Here is a 19256-nt window from a genome sequence, read left to right on the forward strand (position 1 = left end):
TGCCTTACACTTGTCAGTGCCGTTAGTCCTAGTCACCACCCTGTCACACAGATCTCACTGCCCCGTTTTATAGATGGGAAAACAGGCTCAGAGAGATGAGGTAAATTGCAGCAAGTCAAGAGAAAAGAAGTGGCAGAGCTAGGATGCGGAGCTGAGCCTGTTCAAACCTCTGCCCTGACCCTGTTTGTTTTGCTGCCCACTGCCAGGAAACGGGAGACCCAGAAGTTCTGCCTCACTCCCAGGCTCAGCCTGCAGCTCTACTACATCCCCATCCTGGCCCCAGAGGTGACGGGCGGGGCGGGTGACAGGAGGGGACGTGGGGGAGGAGTGAAGGAGGGCAGGCATCACGGGCAGGCGAGGGGCTGGGAGGGGCTGGGCGGGACACACTGCAGCCTCACATCCCCACGGCTCCCCCGTGGGAATGGAGTCACCATCCCTAGAATGTGGAGCTGAGAGTCCTCTGTTCCAGAAGCCACAGATGGGTGCCCTGGGGTTGAATGTGGCTGGAGACACTTTCTCTCACCGTAGCTACCTGCCTATCACTGTTTTGTTTTAATGGAATGAATTGCAAGCTTCTCCTTAAACATGGGCCCTCAGTCCCACAGCTTTGAGTCCCACATGCCAGCAGGCATCAGGGCAGTGGTTGTTCCTTAAAACTGGTGCAGAGCCGGAACCTGAGCCTCAGTGCCGGGAAGGGACAGAGGATTAGTGGAACGACCAGACAGAGGCTGTCTGCCTACTGGCTGTCTCTGTCCTCTGCCTGAGACAGTCACACACACCACATTCAAATCCCCCACACATATACCACACACATTCAAATACCACACACACCGCACACACTCAAATACCACACATGCCACACACATTCAAATACCACACGCACCACACACATTCAAATACACTCGCACCACACACATTCAAATACACTCGCACCACACACATTCAAATACCACGCACACCACACACACTCAAATACCACACATGCCACACACATTCAAATACCACACGCACCACACACATTCAGATACACTCACACGACACACATTCAAATACCACACACACCGCACACACTCAAATACCACACACGCCACACACATTCAAATACCACATGCACCACACACATTCAAATACACTTGCACCACACACATTCAAATACCACGCACACCACACACACTCAAATACCACACATGCCACACACACTCAAATACCACGCACACCACACACATTCAAATACCACACACACCACACACATTCAAATACCACGCACACCACACACATTCAAATACCACGCACACCACACACATTCAAATACCACGCGCACCACATACTCAGATACCACACGCACTACACTCACTCCTACACTCATACACATACACATACACACACACCACACATTCAAATACCACACACACCCCACACTCACTCCCACACTCATACTCAAACACCACAAATACCACACACTCACTTCCACACAGTACTCAAACGCAAACCACACACATACATCACACGCTCGTACCATACACAAACAACATACATACACACATGCCACCTCACACACCACCTTACACACACTGATACACACATACCACTTCACACACACTCATACACACACACCACGTTCCACACACACTCAAACACACACCACCTTACACACACTCAAATACACACCACCTTACACACACTCATACACACACACCACCTTACACACACTCATACACACAGCACCATACACACACTCACACACACCACCTTACACACACACTCAAACACACACCACCTTACACACGCTCATACACACACACCACCTTACACACACTCATACACACACACCACTTTACACATGCTCATACACACCACCTTGCACACACTCGTACACACACCACCTTGCACACACACCCTTACACACCCACTCAGACACACACCACCTTACACACACACCACACACCACACCACACCACACCACACCACACCACACCACACCACACCACACCACACCACACCACACCACACCACACCACACCACACAGTCACTCTTCCTGGGATCCCATAAATGGAAATCGCAGGCAGTGGAAGCCCGCTAATCGAGTGGGAAAGTGTAGGCACGTGCCCACTCTTCTCATCTGTCTGCACTGTTTGTGTTAAAGTCAGAGCACTCATCGTTTGTCCCCTTCTAAGACTGATGATCAGTGTTCAGTGTTCTTGGCAAGCGACCCGCAGTGGAGGGTATTCTAGCTTCTTCTGAAGAACAAAGTAGACAAAAACTCATCTCCACATGGTGCAGGGATCGAGGCGGTGAGAGGTTATTTGCCCACATTCACGAAGCCAGTTTGCAGGGACCTAGAAACAAGGCTGGTGGTATCTGGGGATCCGCCAGCTGGGAGGAGGGTGCCTAACGGGTCTGCCCCACTCCTCTTCCCTCCAGGGGCCTGCAGCAGCCAGGCAGCCCGAGCTTGGAGAGCTGGCCGCATTCCTGGGCCGCGCGGACCGGTGGTACCAGAGCACGGTCAACACGCTGTGCCCGGCCATCCACAAGCTGGCTGAGATGGTAGGGGCAGCAAGGGCCGGGGGAGGGAGGAGGGCACCGAGTCTGGGAGGGGGCCACGGAAGAGCTCCAAGCAGGCAGGGAGGTGGCAGTGGAACGGAAGTGGGGGAGGGGTGTTTTCAGATCTTGCCCTGGGACCCTTGACCTCAAGAGCCAGTCACAGGGGGCCCAGGGTCAGGTGAGGCAGGAAGGGAATTGGGGAGAGCAGCCACTTAGTTCCTTCGGATTCATTTGGAATACGTACCAGGCGCCTAATTTGGACCAAAACAAAACAAAACAAAACAAAACACCTGTTGCCGTCAAGCAGATTCCAAAGAGTTATCAACCCCATTGGACAGAGTAGAACTGCCCCACCGGGTTTCTGAGGAGCGCCTGGTAGATTCGAACTGCCGACCTTTTGGTTAGCAGCCATAGCTCTTAACCACTGTGCCACCAGGGTTTCCTACTTGGGACCAAACCACTGTGGAAAAGATGAAGTAAAATATCCTTTGTAAGTTTCCTGATCATCCTGCCAGCATGGTTCAAACATGTCTGTGAAGGTAACAGCTCATTTAATTCTCACAGCAACCCTATGAGGCAGGTACTACTGTCACGTCCCCATTTTACAGATGGAGTAGCTGAGGCACAGGGAGGTTAGCAAACTTGCCCAAAGTAACAAAAGGAGAGGTACAGTCTCACTTGGAACCCAGGCAGCTTGACTCTAGAGCACATTCTCTCTCTTTTTATTGTGGTAAAATATATGTAACAAAAAAATTTGCCATTTAAAACATTCACCACGTTGTGCATCCATCACCACTATCCATTTTCAAATGTTTTTCATCCCCCTAAACAGAAACTCAGAGTCCCTGGTAGTACCAACAGTTCACACACTTGGCTGCTAACTGAAAAGTTGGAGGTTCAAATCCACCCAAAGGTACCTTGGAAGAAAGGTCTAGTGATCTACTTCTGAAAAATCAGCCATTGAAAACCCTATGGAGCACAGTTCTCCTCTGACACACATGGGTCGCCATGAGTCAGGACTGACTCAACAACTTTTTTTTTCCCCCCTTAAACAGAAACTCCTCGCCCCCTAAGAAATAACTCTCCATTTCCCCCTCCCTCCAGCCCCTGGCAACAACGAATAAACTTCTGTCTCTACGCATTCGCCTATTTTGAGTACTTCACGTAAGCAGAGCATGTTCTCCTAACCACAAACCATACTGCCACCCCACACACCCAGCTACTGGGTGGGGAATAAGCTCGATTTGAAAAGGGCCTTTATGAATTAAAAAAAAACTTACCCTTTTTGCTGCCATATTTGTTGCAGACATTTTTTCTACTCTGTCATTTGCCTTTTGCTTTTCTCAGTAACGTTTCTCTGGCTTACAGAAGTTTAATATTTTTATGTGGTCTGAAATGTTGTTGTTAGGTGCCATGAGTCAGTTCCAACGTTTATGGTTTCCACCTTTCAACGGCCTTCTCCACACCGATGTTAAATAAATATTCTCGTGTTCTATTGTTTCAATTTTTACATTTAAATAAATAACCCATCTGCAGCTAATTTCAGTGTTTAGTTTGAAGTGTGTAATTTTAGTTTTCCCAAATGTTTACCCAGTTGTCCTAAAGGTATTCATTGCTTAAGCCACCCTGTCCCGTTACTTTGAAATGCCACTTTAATCACTTATTAAATTCTTATGTATGCTTGAGTTTATTTCTAGGTATCTATTCTTTCTCATTGATCTATTCAGTCTTGTACAAATTAACATGCTTATATTTTAATTTCTGGCTGGGTAACCCTACCCTGGCATTCTTCTTTTCCAAGACTTTCCAGGCTGTGCTTGTTTATTCATTTTGCCAGATAAGCTCTAGAATCTCCTTGACAAGTTGGGCTTTCTTGTTTAATCCCATTGGAATTCTGATGGACGTTTGGGGGAGAACTGGAGTTTTCATCATATTAAGTTTTGCCTTCTGGGAGTGTGGTATAGCGCTTCATTTGTTAAAGCCTTCTTGTATACCCCTTGGTATAGCTACACGGTTTTCATCATACTTTTGCCCATTTCTTCCTGAATCATTGCTCATGTCTGATATCTTTTCTTGCTGTTGCAAACGGTATCTTTCCCCTGTTATATTTGGTTAGTACTTATTGCTAGTATATTACATATTTTATATTTTAACTTGCCACCTTACCGAGCTCTCAGTTTTGCCTTATTGCTTGCTTGATTGAAATATGTCTTCTTATATTTTCTATTCAAATAAAGGTATTTGCAGGGGGGCATATTTTCTGAACTATCACTTATCTAAAAATGTGTCTGTATATACATGACAGTTATTTTGGCTGGGTATTAAAATACTTTTTCCTCCAAACTTGGAGGATATTATAATAGGAACATCTGATACAAGCCCCGTTTGTGTTCCTTTGCTGGAATTTTTTTCCCTGCCAGGACACATGTAAGATTTTGGTTGTATTCCTCCCTCTCTTTCCCCTTATAACAAAGAATTTATGTGGCTTTTATACTTACTTCAAATGCAGTTTCCACAAGAAGAGACTTGAAACATTTTGAGCAACAAAAGCACTATTAGAATACATTTATAGTTCCTCAGTGTGACCTTTTTGAAGGGAGCAGTATTTCAATAGACCAGATGTGAGAGTCAGAAGAGATAGTATAGGATTGGATATGAATTGGATGAGATAAACTCTAAACTTCTTTCCAACTCTTATAAGATTCTATATGTTGTTGTTGTTAGGTGCCACCAAGTCGGTTCCAACTCATAGCGACCCTGTGTACAACTGAATGAAACATTGCCTGGTCCTGCACCATCCTCACAATCATTGTTATGCTTGAGGTTATTGTTGCAGCCACTGTGTCAACCCACCTCACTGAGGGTCTTTCTCTTTTCTGCTGACCCTGTACTTTGCCAAGCATGATGTCCTTCTCCAGGGACTGATTCCTCCTGACAACGTGTCCAAAGTATGGAAGATGCAGTCTCGCCATCCTTGCTTCTAAGGAGCATTCTGGTTGTACTTCTTCCAAGACAGATTTGTTCGTTCTTTTGGCAGTCCATGGTATATTCAATATTCTTCGCCAACACCACAATTCAAAGGCGTCAACTCTTCTTCAGTCTTCCTTATTCATTGTCCAGCTTTCACATGCATATGATGTGATTGAAAATACCATGGCCTGGATCAGGCGCACCTTAGTCTTGAAGGTGACATCTTTGCTTTTCAACACTTTAAAGAGGTCCTTTGCAGCAGATTTACCCAGTACAATGGGTCTTTTGATTTCTTGACTGCTGCTTCCATGGCTGTTGATTGTGGATCCAAGTAAAATGAAATTCTTGACGACTTCAATCTTTTCTCCATTTATTATGATGTTGCTCATTGGTCCAGTTGTGAGGATTTTTGTTGTCTTTATGTTGAGGTGCAATCCATACTGAAGGCTGTGGTCTTTGATCTTCATTAGTAAGTGCTTTTCACATTCAGCAAGCAAGGTTATATCATCTGCATAACGCAGGTTGTTAATGAGTCTTCCTCCAATCCTTGATACCCCATTCTTCTTCGTACAGTCCAGCTTCTCAGATTATTCGATCAGCATACAGATTGAAAGGTATGGTGAAAGGAAACAACCCTGACACACAACTTTCCTGACTTGAAACCAATCAGTATCCCCTTATTCTGTCCAAACAACTGCCTCTTGATCTATGTACAGGTTCCTCATGAGCACAATTAAGTGTTCTGGAATTCCCATTCTAAGATTCTATATAGATGTTCTGTTATGCTTTATAATCATATGGAGTTGGGGAAGGCCTAGGGGACATGATGCTAGTCCTTTCTCCACAACATGTAAATATTAATTAGTTTATTAATAAATTCAGAGACCACCAGAGCTGAAAGGGACTTCATATCATCTGGTTCAATGTCTCATTTTCCCTAGAATAAAACTCAGGCTTCAAAGAGTTGAGTAATTTTTCCATGGGCACCTGGCTAGTGAGTGGCTAATCCAAGCCTAGAACCCAGTCCAGGCTCTTTCATCATTAGTTACACTTTCAAGCATATTGTCTCCTCAAAGCACCTAGCACAGTGTCTTACATATGCAGGCACTTAATATTTGTTTGTGAAACTGAATTGAATCAGTATACCTGGGAATATGGGGCCCTGGACAGGTATATTTTGATGAGGAGTAGAAGTTGGGTGATAGGAAAGTCTTGGAGTTTGTTGAAGGATCAACTGAGTTAGTGTATCACAGAGGGTATGTGGAGGCTTTGGAGTTTCTCTGTTAAGAAAATGGCACCTCCCACATGGAGAGAGGTGGCTAAAGACATTCTCTGCCTCACTCACAGCCTCCCTCCCTGGATACATCCCGGACTGTGGACCCTTTCATCCTAGATGTCATTACCTACTATGTTCGCATGGGCACCCAACCCATCTATTTCCAGATCTACACAGTCAAGGTAAGCTTTCCACCTGGGGCTCCAAGGATACCATGCCAGCCTGTTGGACTCCAGGACCCCACAACCTAAATACCCTGGCTCTGGGGAAATACAGGAACCAGGGTACAAGTAATAAACTTGCCCAGACACTTCTGGCTGTTAGGTATGAATCAGGTAAATATTACCTTATAAGGCCTCTAATCCAAGCAGAAGTACATCTTCTTTATGTGGGAAATGCTCCTTAGCCCTTTGTTCTAGGCTATCTAGTGCTACTATAACAGAAATACTACAAGTGGGTGGCTTTAACAAAGAGAAATTTATTCTTTCACAGTCTAGGAGGCTAGAAGTCTGAATTCAGAGCACTGGCTCCAGGGGAAGTCTTTGTCTCTCTGTCGGCTCTGGGGGAAGGTCCTTGTCATCAATCTTCCCCTGTCCTAGGAGCTTCTCCGTGCAGGAACCCTGGGTCCAAAGGATGCGCTATGCTCCTGGCTTTGCTTTCTTGATGGTAGGAAGTCCCCATGTCTCTCTGCTCACTTCTCTTTTTTCTATCTCAAAAGAGATTGACTTAAGACATAACCTAATCTTGTAGAGTAAGTCCTACCTCATTAACATCATAGAGGTAGGATTTATAACACACAGGAAAATCACATCAGATGAAAACAAAATGGTGGACAATCACACAATACTGGGAATCATGGACTGGCCAAGTTGACACACATTTTGGGGGGACACAATTCAATCCATAATAAGCTTGATCCCTTGAAATTGGCTGCTGTAGAGGATTGAGAATCAGGGATTAGCTGGCATGGAAGTGATCGTCGGCAATTGCTTTACCTCAGAAAATCTTAAACTTTCTTTTTCTAGTCTTTGGTCACAAACTCCCATTCCTCCAAGGCACTTGCACCTGCTCTCCCATCATACTTCTCTTCAACCTCGTAGCCACTCCAGGTCCTTCTGCTTTCTTACCATCCATCATCCCTCTGCCTCCTTTCTTCCATGTCCGCCCAGGCAGTTTCTCATCTGAGCCACTCTCTCACCTCATCCTTCACTTCCCTTCCCTACTGTCTCCCTTCCCAGCAAAACCCAACCCCAGGTCAGTGCTTGCAATGTTCCTTACCTTTTGAGGAACGTGGGCTTCTGTGTATCACCTGGGAAAAAATCCAAAGCCCTGTGACTTGACATCTCCGCATATTGTGGTGCCCAGCCTCGGCTGTACCCACACTGCTCCCTTGGCATTTTCCTTTTCCTTCTGGAACAACAACATTCCAACCTTCACCACCTCAAGCCCTTTACTTTCAGTAAATGACCTTTCCACCCAGACCACTGAAAAAAGTTGAGGCCCCAAGGGCTCCCCAAACTTCCTGTCCATGCCTAGAAATGCATCTACACCCATTCCCATCTTCACATGCTCTTCTGGTGAACCTCCTCTAGTTCAGGACAAACCCCTTCATCTGTGTCCTTGGCCTATCTGCTACCACCTCCTCCTGGACCGGACCCCTTCAGTCGTCCCCTCTGTTCTTGTTCCTCCCCTTTATTCTCCCTTTATAACCTACAGCAAACAAAACACCTTCCAAAACTACAAAATTTCCATTTATCTTCCCATGGAGTGTATACACACCAGCGGGATTGGGAGGGGAGAGCCCAAGGCTTAGGCTTCTTCCAGGTCTCAATCTTATATCCTACTATGGTTTGAAGCTCTATACCTTTTCTGGCATTAAACAGGCGCAGAGAGTTTGACTTTTTAAAGCCTTTAGTTACCAAAACTACCCAGCCCTTATTGGCCGATATACGCAGCAAGGACCTTTCTTGGAAGACTATATTAGTTTCTTTGTTCTCTGCTTTAAGACTGACCAACTTCTACTGACCATTGTCTCTTTCTTAGTGGCCCTTACTGCAGATGACTGGAAGTGGCCAACATACTCCTACACCCTGGCTTCATTCTGTCAAGCCCCTGAGGCTCCAGGTTCAGTAGGCATATAGTCCAAGCCCTGGGAAACAGCAGGCAGCACTTAACCAGCTGCTTTGCTACTGTACAGTGGCGCTTTCCAAATTCCCAGCCAGGGATGGAAGAATTCTCACTGTTCTCCACCCAACTTGTTGTTGTTAGGTACCATCAAGTCAGTTACAAATTGTAGCGACTGTCTTAGTCATTTAGTGCTGCTGTAATAGAAATACCACAAGTGGATGGTTTTAACAAAAAGAAATTTATTCTCTCACAGTCTAGTAGGCTACAAGACTCAATACAGGGCGTCAGCTTTAGCAGAAGGCCTTCTCTCTCTGTCAGTTCTGAAGAAAGGTCCTTCTCGTCCATCTTCCCCTTGTTCTAGGAAGTGCTCAGCACAGGAACCTCGGGCCCAAAGGATGTACTCTGCTTTCTTGGTGGTATGAGGTCCCCCCTCTCTGCTCATTTCCCTTTCCTTTCCAGGGAAATTCCCTTTACATTGGATCAGGGATGTGACCTTAGTAAGGGTGTTACAGTCTCACCCTAATCCTCTTTAACATAATCTAATCTTGCCTCATTAACCACAGGCAGAGATTAGGATTTACAACACATAGGAAAATTACAATCACAAAATGAAGGACAACCACACAGTACTGGAAATCATGGCCTAATCAAGTTGACAGATATTTTAGGGGGACACAGTTCAATTCATGACGGTGACCCTATGTACAACAGAACAAAATGTTGCCCAGTCCTGTGCCATCCTCACAATCTTTGCTCTGTTTGAGCCCATTGTTGCAGCCACTGTATCAATCCATCTTGTTGAGGGTCTTCCTCTTTTTCACTGACACTGCTTCACCAAGCATGATGTCCTTCTCCAGGGACTGATCCTGCCTGATAACAAGTCCAAAGTACATGAGACTAAGTCTCACTGTCCTCACTTCTAAGGAGCATTCTGGCTGTAATTCTTCAAAAACAGATTTGTTCATTCTTCTGGCAGTCCATGGTATATTCAGTACTCTTTGCCAACACCATAATTCAAATGCATCAATTCTTTGGTCTTCCTTATTCATTGTCCAGCTTTTACATGCATATGAGGGGGTTGAAAATACCATGGCTTGGGTCAGGTACACTTCAGTCCTCAAAGCGACATCTTTGCTTTTTAACACTTTAATTAAAGAAATCTTTTGCAGAAGATTTGTCCAATGCAATACATCATTTGATTTCTTGTTTCCATGGGCGTTGTTTGTGGATCTAAGTAAAATTAAATCCTTGACAACTTCATTCTTTTCTTCGTTTATCATGATGTTGCTTATTGGTCCAGTTGTGAAGGCTACTACCCCACATCCACCCCACTTGGACTCAGCCAGTTCCTCATTTTAGGATCTTCACTTGGAAAACTCCACTTCTGGTTCTAGCTTTGTGTTGGTGAGGACTCTTCCATTGCAAGTAACAGAAATCTTAAAAACTGGCGTAAGAAAATCTACTGGCTAACATTGCTGAAAAGTTCCGGGTCGATTTACTTGAGAAAAGCTGGATTTGAGAACTCAGACAATGCCACCAGGACTTCATCTCTCTTTTCTCTCTCTTCATCCTTTTTCTCTATATTACTCTGAGTTGCTTCCCTCAGGCAGGCATTTACCTCATGATGGCAAGATGGCCACTAGCAGTTTCAGGTCTACATCTTTCTAGTTTATCAACCCCAGTGGGTTCCAACTGCTCTAGTAAAAGCCCCAGGACTGAGGTAAATGATTTATCCCTACAGCAATCACTGCGACCAAGGAGATGGATCACCTATCCATCTGGAGCCAGGGCTTGGGTTCAGCAAGTCACCATCCCCAGGAGAATACCTGCAGCTGAACAAATTTGGGTTTGCTAACACTGAAGGAGAATACACACCATGGGCAACCATGAGGCCTTTCAGTAAGAAGGTGTTGTTGATAGTAGACATCAAGTTGGCTGCAACTCATGGCGACCTTATTATAAGAGAATGAAACAATGCCCAGTCCTGCGCCATGTTCATGATCATTGAGTCCATTGTTGCAGCTAGTGTGTGGTTGATTTGCAGCCTAGGGGCCTCATCTTCCAGCACTATGTTGGATCATATTCTGTTGTGATCCGTAGTGTTTTCATTGGCTGATTTTTGGAAGTAGATCACAAGATCTTTCTTCCTAGTTTGTCTTAATGTGGAAGCTCCACTAAAACTGTCCACCATGGGTGACCCTACTGGTATTTGAAATACCATGGCATAGCTTCCAGCATCATAGCTACACATGAGCCATCACAGTACAACAAGCTGACAGATGGGCAGTGGAGAAGGTGTAGTCAAGTTGGGGTCTTCAAAGCTTCCAAGTGACCATTCAGGGCACAACCATTGGTCCCTATTCACCTGGAACAACAGATGGAGAGTCAGGAATAGGAGGAGGATATGGAATGTGTGGCTAATTGCCTCCATGAACAACTGCCTCCTTTGCCGTGAGACCAGAAGAACTGCATGGCACCTGGTTACTATCACTGAACGTTTTGAACAAAGATTCCATAGAAGAATCCTGATCAAAAGAGGTAAAATGTAGAACAGAATTTCAAATTTTCATGGACTCCAGGCTCCCTGGAACCATGAAGGTTGGCTGAAACCCTGAAACTTACTGGCCTGAGATAATCTTTAAACCTTAAACCAAAAATATCCCCTCAAGTCTTCTTGAAACCAAAGAATAGTTTAGCTTAACTAGTAAAAAATATCTGCCTTGAGCATTCTGCTCTTTTAATATCTATCTATCAATATGGAATCAAATTGATAACAGCAACTTGAAAGATTAGATAAGAACCTTAGGGGGCAGTGATTTTATGTTGATGGGGAGGAACAACTGAGAAAAGGAGGGTGAGAAGGCTTGCACAACTCAAAGAATGTAATCAATGTGACTAAATGGTACATGTAGAAACTGTTGAATTGGTATGTGTTCTGCTGTGTATATTCCCAACAACAACAACAAAATAAATAAAACTGTGTGTATATAAAAAGAAAAGACATAATATGGGATTTGGAATCATAGATGATTCGGGGGAGGGTCCAAAAAATCAGGGCTTTGCTCTGAATTTGATCCTCTCAGTAAGTGGGTACAATTCTGTGACCAGGTATTTCAATAATCTCATCTAAAAGGCTAGAGCTGTGAGGGATAAAGAAGCAGCAGATGCTCATATTTGCCAGGTTAGGAGGATGGGGGCAGGGTAGTTGGCACAATGTTTGTGTGTTTGTCTGCTTTTGGACAGGATTATGGAGTGGTCTGGTTTTTGTCTTTATCCATCCCCTTCACAGAGAGACCTTGCCCTGCTGTTGGCGTTCTGTGAAATTGTTCAAGGTCGACAAAACACCAAGGCCGAGTTCTTAGCCCCAGGCCAGCTCCTGGCTTTCAGGGGCTGCTTTTCTAATCCTTGCATCCCTGTTCTCAAAAGTCTTTTGGCCACTCTCCCATGTTGTTCTGACCTCCTTTATCCTCCCCCCTTCCACACCCTGGCTCTCCTCTCTCCTCTGCCCTGTGCCCTCAGGAGCCACCCCTCCCCCCCCAACCAAATCTCCACAGCCTCTCCCGGAGAGCAAATCGGCTCTCACCAGCCCTGCTCACCTGCCTTCTCTGTGCATATCCAGGACTCTATAAGTTCCCCTCTCCAGCTCTCACCCTTTTGTCCTCTCCTGCCAGTGTCTTAAGACATTTTATTTACTCTCCCCTTATGTGAATTTTGTCCCTGGCTTCCCCCACCCCATACCCATTAGACAGTAATGGCTACCCGTAATTTGGATTTTCATTAATCGTTTATTCCACTGTTTATAAATATTTTCATAGCTATGGGTAAATTCAGATCCAGGTAATCATTTTATGCAGCTCAGAGTCTATTACTGGTAGGACGGGTGGGGGACATCAGCCCTGTCCTGAACATCACTTCCCACTGTCTGCATGCTTGGGCTGCTGTGGGGCTGCCACTGGCCTCAGGAGTCAGCCTCGCCAAGGCCCCTCCTTCCTCTCTCCAGATCTTCTTCAGCGATCTGAGCCGGGACCCCACCGAGGACGTTTTCCTCACACAGCTAAAGGTGAAGATCCAAGACTCCAAATTCCCCAAAGGTGAGCACCCGGTTTCCCTCTTCCAAAGCTCACCCTGACTCAGCTTCTCCCAAGACCTTTTTCTGGAAAGTTCTTCCACCCCTGCTTTATCCCCCTGCTGAGTACCCAGGCTGCCCTCGGCTCATCCCAGGCTCCCCCAGACTGAAAGGCAGCCAGGCATCTCTGACTGCTGTCTTTCTATCCAGGGAGACATAACATGAAAATCCAGCAGCTTACCAGTGGCCCTTGGGGAGATGGGGAAGCCAAGGTGGAAGGCGTGGGGCCTCACACCTTAAGCATCTTGTAAGGATGGCACAAATGATTAACGGACTTGGCTACTAACCAAAAGGTTAGCAGTTTGAATCCACCCAGTGGTGCCTTAGAAGAAAGGCCTGGCAAGAAAGGCCATTGAAAAACCTGTGGAGCACAATTCTACTCTCAAACACATGGAGTCACTATGAGTTGGAATCGACTCTATGGCAATGGGTTTGTTGTTTTGTCTTTTTGTTTTTCATCTTCCGTCAGAGGGTTTTTCACCCAAGAAGAGAGGTGTGGTTGAGGGCCAAGGGGCTGAGCTCTCCATCTGCTACCAAAAGGTCAGTACTGGGGCCAGGGTGCATGGGCGTGGTCAGGAGGTAGCCAGGAGGCACAGCTGGGTGGGAGCAGACAGAGCCAAAGGAACTTTATGCCCCTTTGCTTGACGCTGCCCCCAGAGTGCCCCAGTCTTCAGTCTTACAGGGATGGATGGGTCAAGATTGCCCTTATGGATAAGCAAGAAGGTGATCTAAGTTAAGGGGCAAGAGAGACGTTCCCTTGCTCAAAAATCTCTCCCTCGCTAGCTGGTCAGATGTTTGAACTTATTCATTGGAGATTCCCCTTTGACCCGGAAGGCTGAGATATTGTCTGGGGCTAGGAATACTCTAAGCCTGTATCAGCTGACCCCTTATCGGACTGTAGTGACACAGAGAAGACTCACAGGGCAGGGGCAGGAAGCAGGGGGGAGGGGTACATGCTGTTGATGTGAGGACGTATGGTGGTCACCTCGAGGACCCCCACTGATCCTACATCCTGCTCCCCAGGCCCTGCTCAGCCACCGTGCACGAGAGGTCACTGTTTCCCTGCGGGCCACTGGGCTGGTCCTGAAGGCCATTCCAGCCAATGACACTGAAGGTGAGGAGCTAGGAAAACAGAGCACAGAGGGATAGAAGGGGCAAGAAGGGGAAGGCAAGAGGGAGAGAAGTATGGGGCTCAACCGACAGAAGATGGGTGACAGAGGGAGGACGGCTTTCCAAGGTCACTGTGATCACCATGTGAGGCCAAGCTCCTACTCGTGCTGCCCAGGGTGAAACAAGCTCTCTGCCCTCAGGTTGCTCACCGTCTAGTAACACAACCAGGGGAATGCAGCGGCCCCTACCAGTAGGGACTGGGCCTCTGCTGCCTGATTGGACACAAGCTGAAAGGTGTACAGGCCACAGGAAGGGGCTGCAAGTGGCCTTCTGTCTCTGAACTGGACCTGTGGAGTTTGTTGTTTTTTGTTTGGAATGCTTTTATTTTGCATGTCATTCCATGGGGCAGGTACTGTCCAGTTCACAGAAGGCACCACAAGTCCTAATTACATAAATCTGGCTGGGCCCTGGGGCAACTTGAGTTTGTGACCCCAGTCTCCTGGAATAATGAAAAGGGTGGTAGCATGGAGTACTAACCATGCCCCACATTTACTGGAGGTCAGGTGGTATTCTGAGCATGTTAACCACATTCACTCTTTCAAGCATATTAACCCTATCTGATAGGAATTATTAGTATTGGCAACTTTCTAACTGGAAACTGCAGTAGAGAGAATAATTTACCCAAGGTCACAATGTGAGAAAGTGTCAGAGCTGGGATTCAATCCAAGGCTGTCTTACACAAAAGTCCCAGCTTTTCACCACTGCACCACAGTGTCTCCACTCTGAGTCCAAGCTTCAACAGACAAGACCGAAGGGATGCTACCCACAGGTGCTTGTAGAAGAACGTCCACCCAGGAGGGACCTATTGTGTTTGCCACTCTATCCTCACATAGTAGCTACTCAATAAACATTTGCTGAAAAAATGAAGTGCTACTTTATACAAATAAAAGGTATTTTTTAAAAAACGGATGCATTTGGAATATTCCAGAAGAAATGCAAAATGAAAATACACATTAACTGTGCTGGAATGCCTAGGAGGAAGCCGTCTGCAAGCCATCCTCTTTCATCCAACTAGAAGTAATTACTTCTGTTTCCGAAAGCCTTTGGGGACTTTGCTAGCAACCTGATGATGACACCTCTCTGTCTGCAATGCATGCATGTGCATCTGTAGGCATCATAATTCCTACATTACTTTGCATCTGACACAAAGGCTAAGACTCAAGAAATAGGTACTCGGAGAGGTGGGGCCAAGATGGCGGAGTAGTCAGACGCTTCTGGTGATCCCTCTTAAAACAAAGTCTCAAAAAAAAAAGTGAAGCAATTATATTTTTGACAAGCTAGGAGCCCTGAACATTAAAGGCAAAGATGGAAAACAGACTGAGCGGCAGGGAGAGGAAGAGATGGTTCAGAAGTGGCTAGGAGTTGCCGGACCTGAATCGCCGGGAAACCTCAGGCACCATTCCTTGGAGCATCAGCAGCAGGCTGGCAGTAGCGTTCCAGACACAATTTCCTAGGGAGAGACAGCCAGCTACACAGCCTACTCACAGCTCTGGAACCAGAGAAGGATGCACTCTCGGCAACAGCTAAGTACTTGCGTATATTTTGCCGCACCCCTAGTCTCCAAGCCGGCTTCAGTGACTGTCGATTTCCCTGGGCCTGAGATAGGTTCTGCTGAGTGTCCTGAGCCATTCTCTTGGCCTTGGAGAAGGAATAAATTCACAATTGGGGGAAAAGATAATCTGCCAGCTCACTAACCTGGGGAGCTCAGGACAGAAGTGGCTCCTGTCCAGGCATAAACAGTCCATGGACTTTGAATACCTTTCCCCCCTGCATGGACCTGTGTAGGCCTATTTCAGGAGAATAGGCCCTTGCTGGCAGACTGCAACTCTTTCAGCTGTGTGGTGGAGAGGAGGGCGTTTGATGTTTGACACTGCTTTGCCTATTAAGCAGGGTCCTCACCTACCCACACCAGGGGCCTAAGGGCAGGTGGTTCCACCCATGTCACCCAGCCACCTGCAACAGGGGTCCAAGGATAACTGGTACCTCCTAGTCCTTACAGCCAAAAGCATTGGGTGCCCAGGGTCCATCTGCAGAACCCACCCCGCTGCCTTGTCCAGAGCATGACCCCCTGCTGCAACCAGATACCTGTACCTGCACCAATCACCCATGCCTCTCTAGGACTGTAGGACAGAGCCTGTACCACACACTTGATGACCAACTATCTGGACACCTGAGCTGAATCCGTACAAGAAAAGTGAATGGACTCTTAGGCTCATATACCTGATAAAAGCTCTAGCCATCTGGTGACAGGACGTTAGAGCTTCAAAGGCAAAAATAATCAAGCTAGCTCACTCAAGCAGCCTATTTGGGCATATCAAAACAAAACAAAGCAAGAAGCTAGGATACAGTAAGCAAACATAAAATAAACTAATACAATAACTTATAGATGGCTCAGAGAAAACAGTTGATATCAAATCACATAAAGAAGCAGACCATGATTGCTTCAACAAGCTCCCAAAACAAAGAATCACGGGATCTTCTGGATGAAGGTGCATTCCTGGAATTACCAGATGCAGAATACAAAAATTAATATACAGAACTCTTCAAGACATCAGGAACGAGATCAGGCAGAACACAGAACAAGCCAAGGAACACACAGATAAAGCAGTTGAAGAAATTAAAAAGGTTATTCAAGAACATAATGAAAAATTTAATAAGTTGCAAGAATCCACAGAGAGACAGCAATCAGAAATTTAGAAGATTAACAATAAAATTACAGAATTAGACAATTCAATAGAAAGTCAGAGGAGCAGAATTGAGCGAGTGGAAGGCAGAATTAGTGAGACTGAAGATAAAACACTTGGCACCAATATATCTGAAGAAAAATCAGATAAAAAATTTTTTTAAAAAATGAAGAAACCTTAAGAATCATGTGGGACTTTATCAAGAGAAATAACCTATGTGATTGGAGTATCAGAACAGGGAGGGATAACAAAAAATACAAAGAATTATTGGAGATTTGTTGGCAGAAAACCTCCCTGATATCGTGAAAGATGAGAAGATATCTATCCAAGATGCTTATCGAACTCCACATAAAGTAGATCTCAAAAGAAAGTCACCAAGACATATAATCGAACTTGCCAAAAACCAAAGATAGAGAATTTTAAGAGAAGCTGTGGATAAACGAAAAGTCACCTACAAAGGACAGTCAATAAGAATAAGCTCAGACTACTCTGCAGAAACCACGCAGGCAAGAAGGCAATGGGATGACTCATATAAAGCATTGAAGGAAAAAAATTGCCAGCCAAGAATCATATATCCAGCAAAACTGTCTCTCAGATGTGAAGGCAAAATTAGGACATTTCCAGATAAACAGAAGTTTAGGGACTTTGTAAAAGCCAAACCAAAACTACAAGAAATACTAAAGGGAGTTCTCTGGTTAGAAAATCAATAATATCAGATATCAACCCAAGACTAAAACACAGGACAGAGCAACCAGATGTCAACCCAGATAGGGAAATCACAAAAATAAATCAAGATAAAAAAATGCTCAAAACAGGGAAACAGTGATGTCATTATGTAAAAGAAGACAACATTAAAAGAATAAAGAAGGACTAAGAAATGTAGTCACAGATCGTTCATATGGAGAAGACAAGACAATATAAAGACATAAAAGTTAGGTTTAAACTTAGAAAAATAGGGTTAAATATTAAGGTAACCACAAAGGAGACTAACAATCCTACTCATTAAAAAATAAAATACAAGAAAAAAATAGAGACTCAGCAGGAAAAAAATCAACAACAAATAAGAGGAAAAGACAATATACAAAGATAAACTACTCAGCACAAAAAATTAAATGGGAAAAAGAAACTGTCAACACACAAAAAAATACATCAAAATGACAGCACTAAACTCATGCCTATCCATAATTACACTGAATGTAAATGGACTAAGTGCACCAATAAAGAGATGGAAAGTGGCAGAATGGATTTAAAAAAACACTATCTGTCTATATGCTGCCTATGAGAGACACATCGTAGACTTAGAGACACAAACAAACTAAAACTCAAAGGATGGACAAAAATATATCAAGCGAACAACAATCAAAAAAGAGCAGGAGTGGCAATATTAATTTCTGACAAAATAGACTTTAAAGTTAAATCCACCACAAAGGATAAGGAAGGACTCTGCATAATGATTAAAGGGACAATTGACCAGGAAGATATAACCATATTAAATGTTTATGCACCCAATGACAGGGCTGCAAGATACATAAAACAAACTCTAACAGCATTGAAAAGTGAGATAGACAGCTCCACAATTATCGTAGGAGACTTCAAGAAATAGGTATTCGATTTTTATCAATTCCTGAGCAGCTGAGATAAATTTGTGGATAACGTGAAACGCTATCACATCCAAGACGATTTTTACTTGTAGGCCTTTAACACCACAAGGGAGACTTGCAATTTTGGAAATAACTCAACCCAGAGGTGGTTATAGAATGGTTATAGAACAGTGGGTCAAGCAGATTCTAGGGTCAGGTTGTTGTTGTGTTGTCGTGAGCCGTAGAGTCGATTCCGACTCATAGCAACCCTACAGGACGGAGTAGAACTGCCCCATAGGGTTTCCAAGGAGCGGCTGCTGGATTCAAAATGCTGACCTTTTGGTTAGCAGCTAAGCCACCAGGGCTCCGGAGAGAGTCAGATAGGCAGGGTTCAAATCCCAGCTTTGCCACTTACTGTCCGTGTGACATTGGGCAAGTTACTTGGGACCTCTCTGATTCTTCATTTCTAAAATGGAGATAAAAGGTACTGCTCTATGTGTGTATCGTAAACTACAAGTCTTAGCTCTTATTTTTAAAATTGTATTTCTTCTATTTCCTTTGGATGACTCTCACCCTGGCCACCCCCATTCTAGGTCATCTGACTCCTCCAAATTTTCCCTCCCAAAACTCTATCAGAACTGGTATGGTGATGGCGGAACACTCCTCAGAGGCAGAGACAGGGAAGAACCCTTTTTAGTGGGCCTGGGAGCCATCACACAATAGTGGCTTTTGAGACATTGTACAGCATTAAGAAAGGGAAGCACTTGCAACCTTTTGGGAC

General features: G+C 45.0%; 1 protein-coding gene across 4 annotated transcripts in view; it reads left to right on the top strand.

Moving 5' to 3' along the window:
- PIK3R6 (phosphoinositide-3-kinase regulatory subunit 6) overlaps positions 1-19256 on the top strand; it is a 105097-nt gene that overhangs the window by 66789 nt on the left and 19052 nt on the right. For all 4 annotated transcript variants that reach the window (XM_049861257.1, XM_049861260.1, XM_049861259.1 and 1 more), the window contains 6 exons: positions 207-285; positions 2423-2545; positions 6860-6970; positions 12916-13006; positions 13511-13581; positions 14065-14155. In XM_049861257.1, coding sequence (XP_049717214.1) covers positions 207-285; positions 2423-2545; positions 6860-6970; positions 12916-13006; positions 13511-13581; positions 14065-14155 — 566 coding nt within the window. The remainder of the gene's footprint in view (positions 1-206; positions 286-2422; positions 2546-6859; positions 6971-12915; positions 13007-13510; positions 13582-14064; positions 14156-19256) is intronic.

The sequence above is a fragment of the Elephas maximus genome, chromosome 19 (assembly GCF_024166365.1).
Source record: "Elephas maximus indicus isolate mEleMax1 chromosome 19, mEleMax1 primary haplotype, whole genome shotgun sequence".
Lineage (NCBI taxonomy): Eukaryota > Metazoa > Chordata > Mammalia > Proboscidea > Elephantidae > Elephas > Elephas maximus.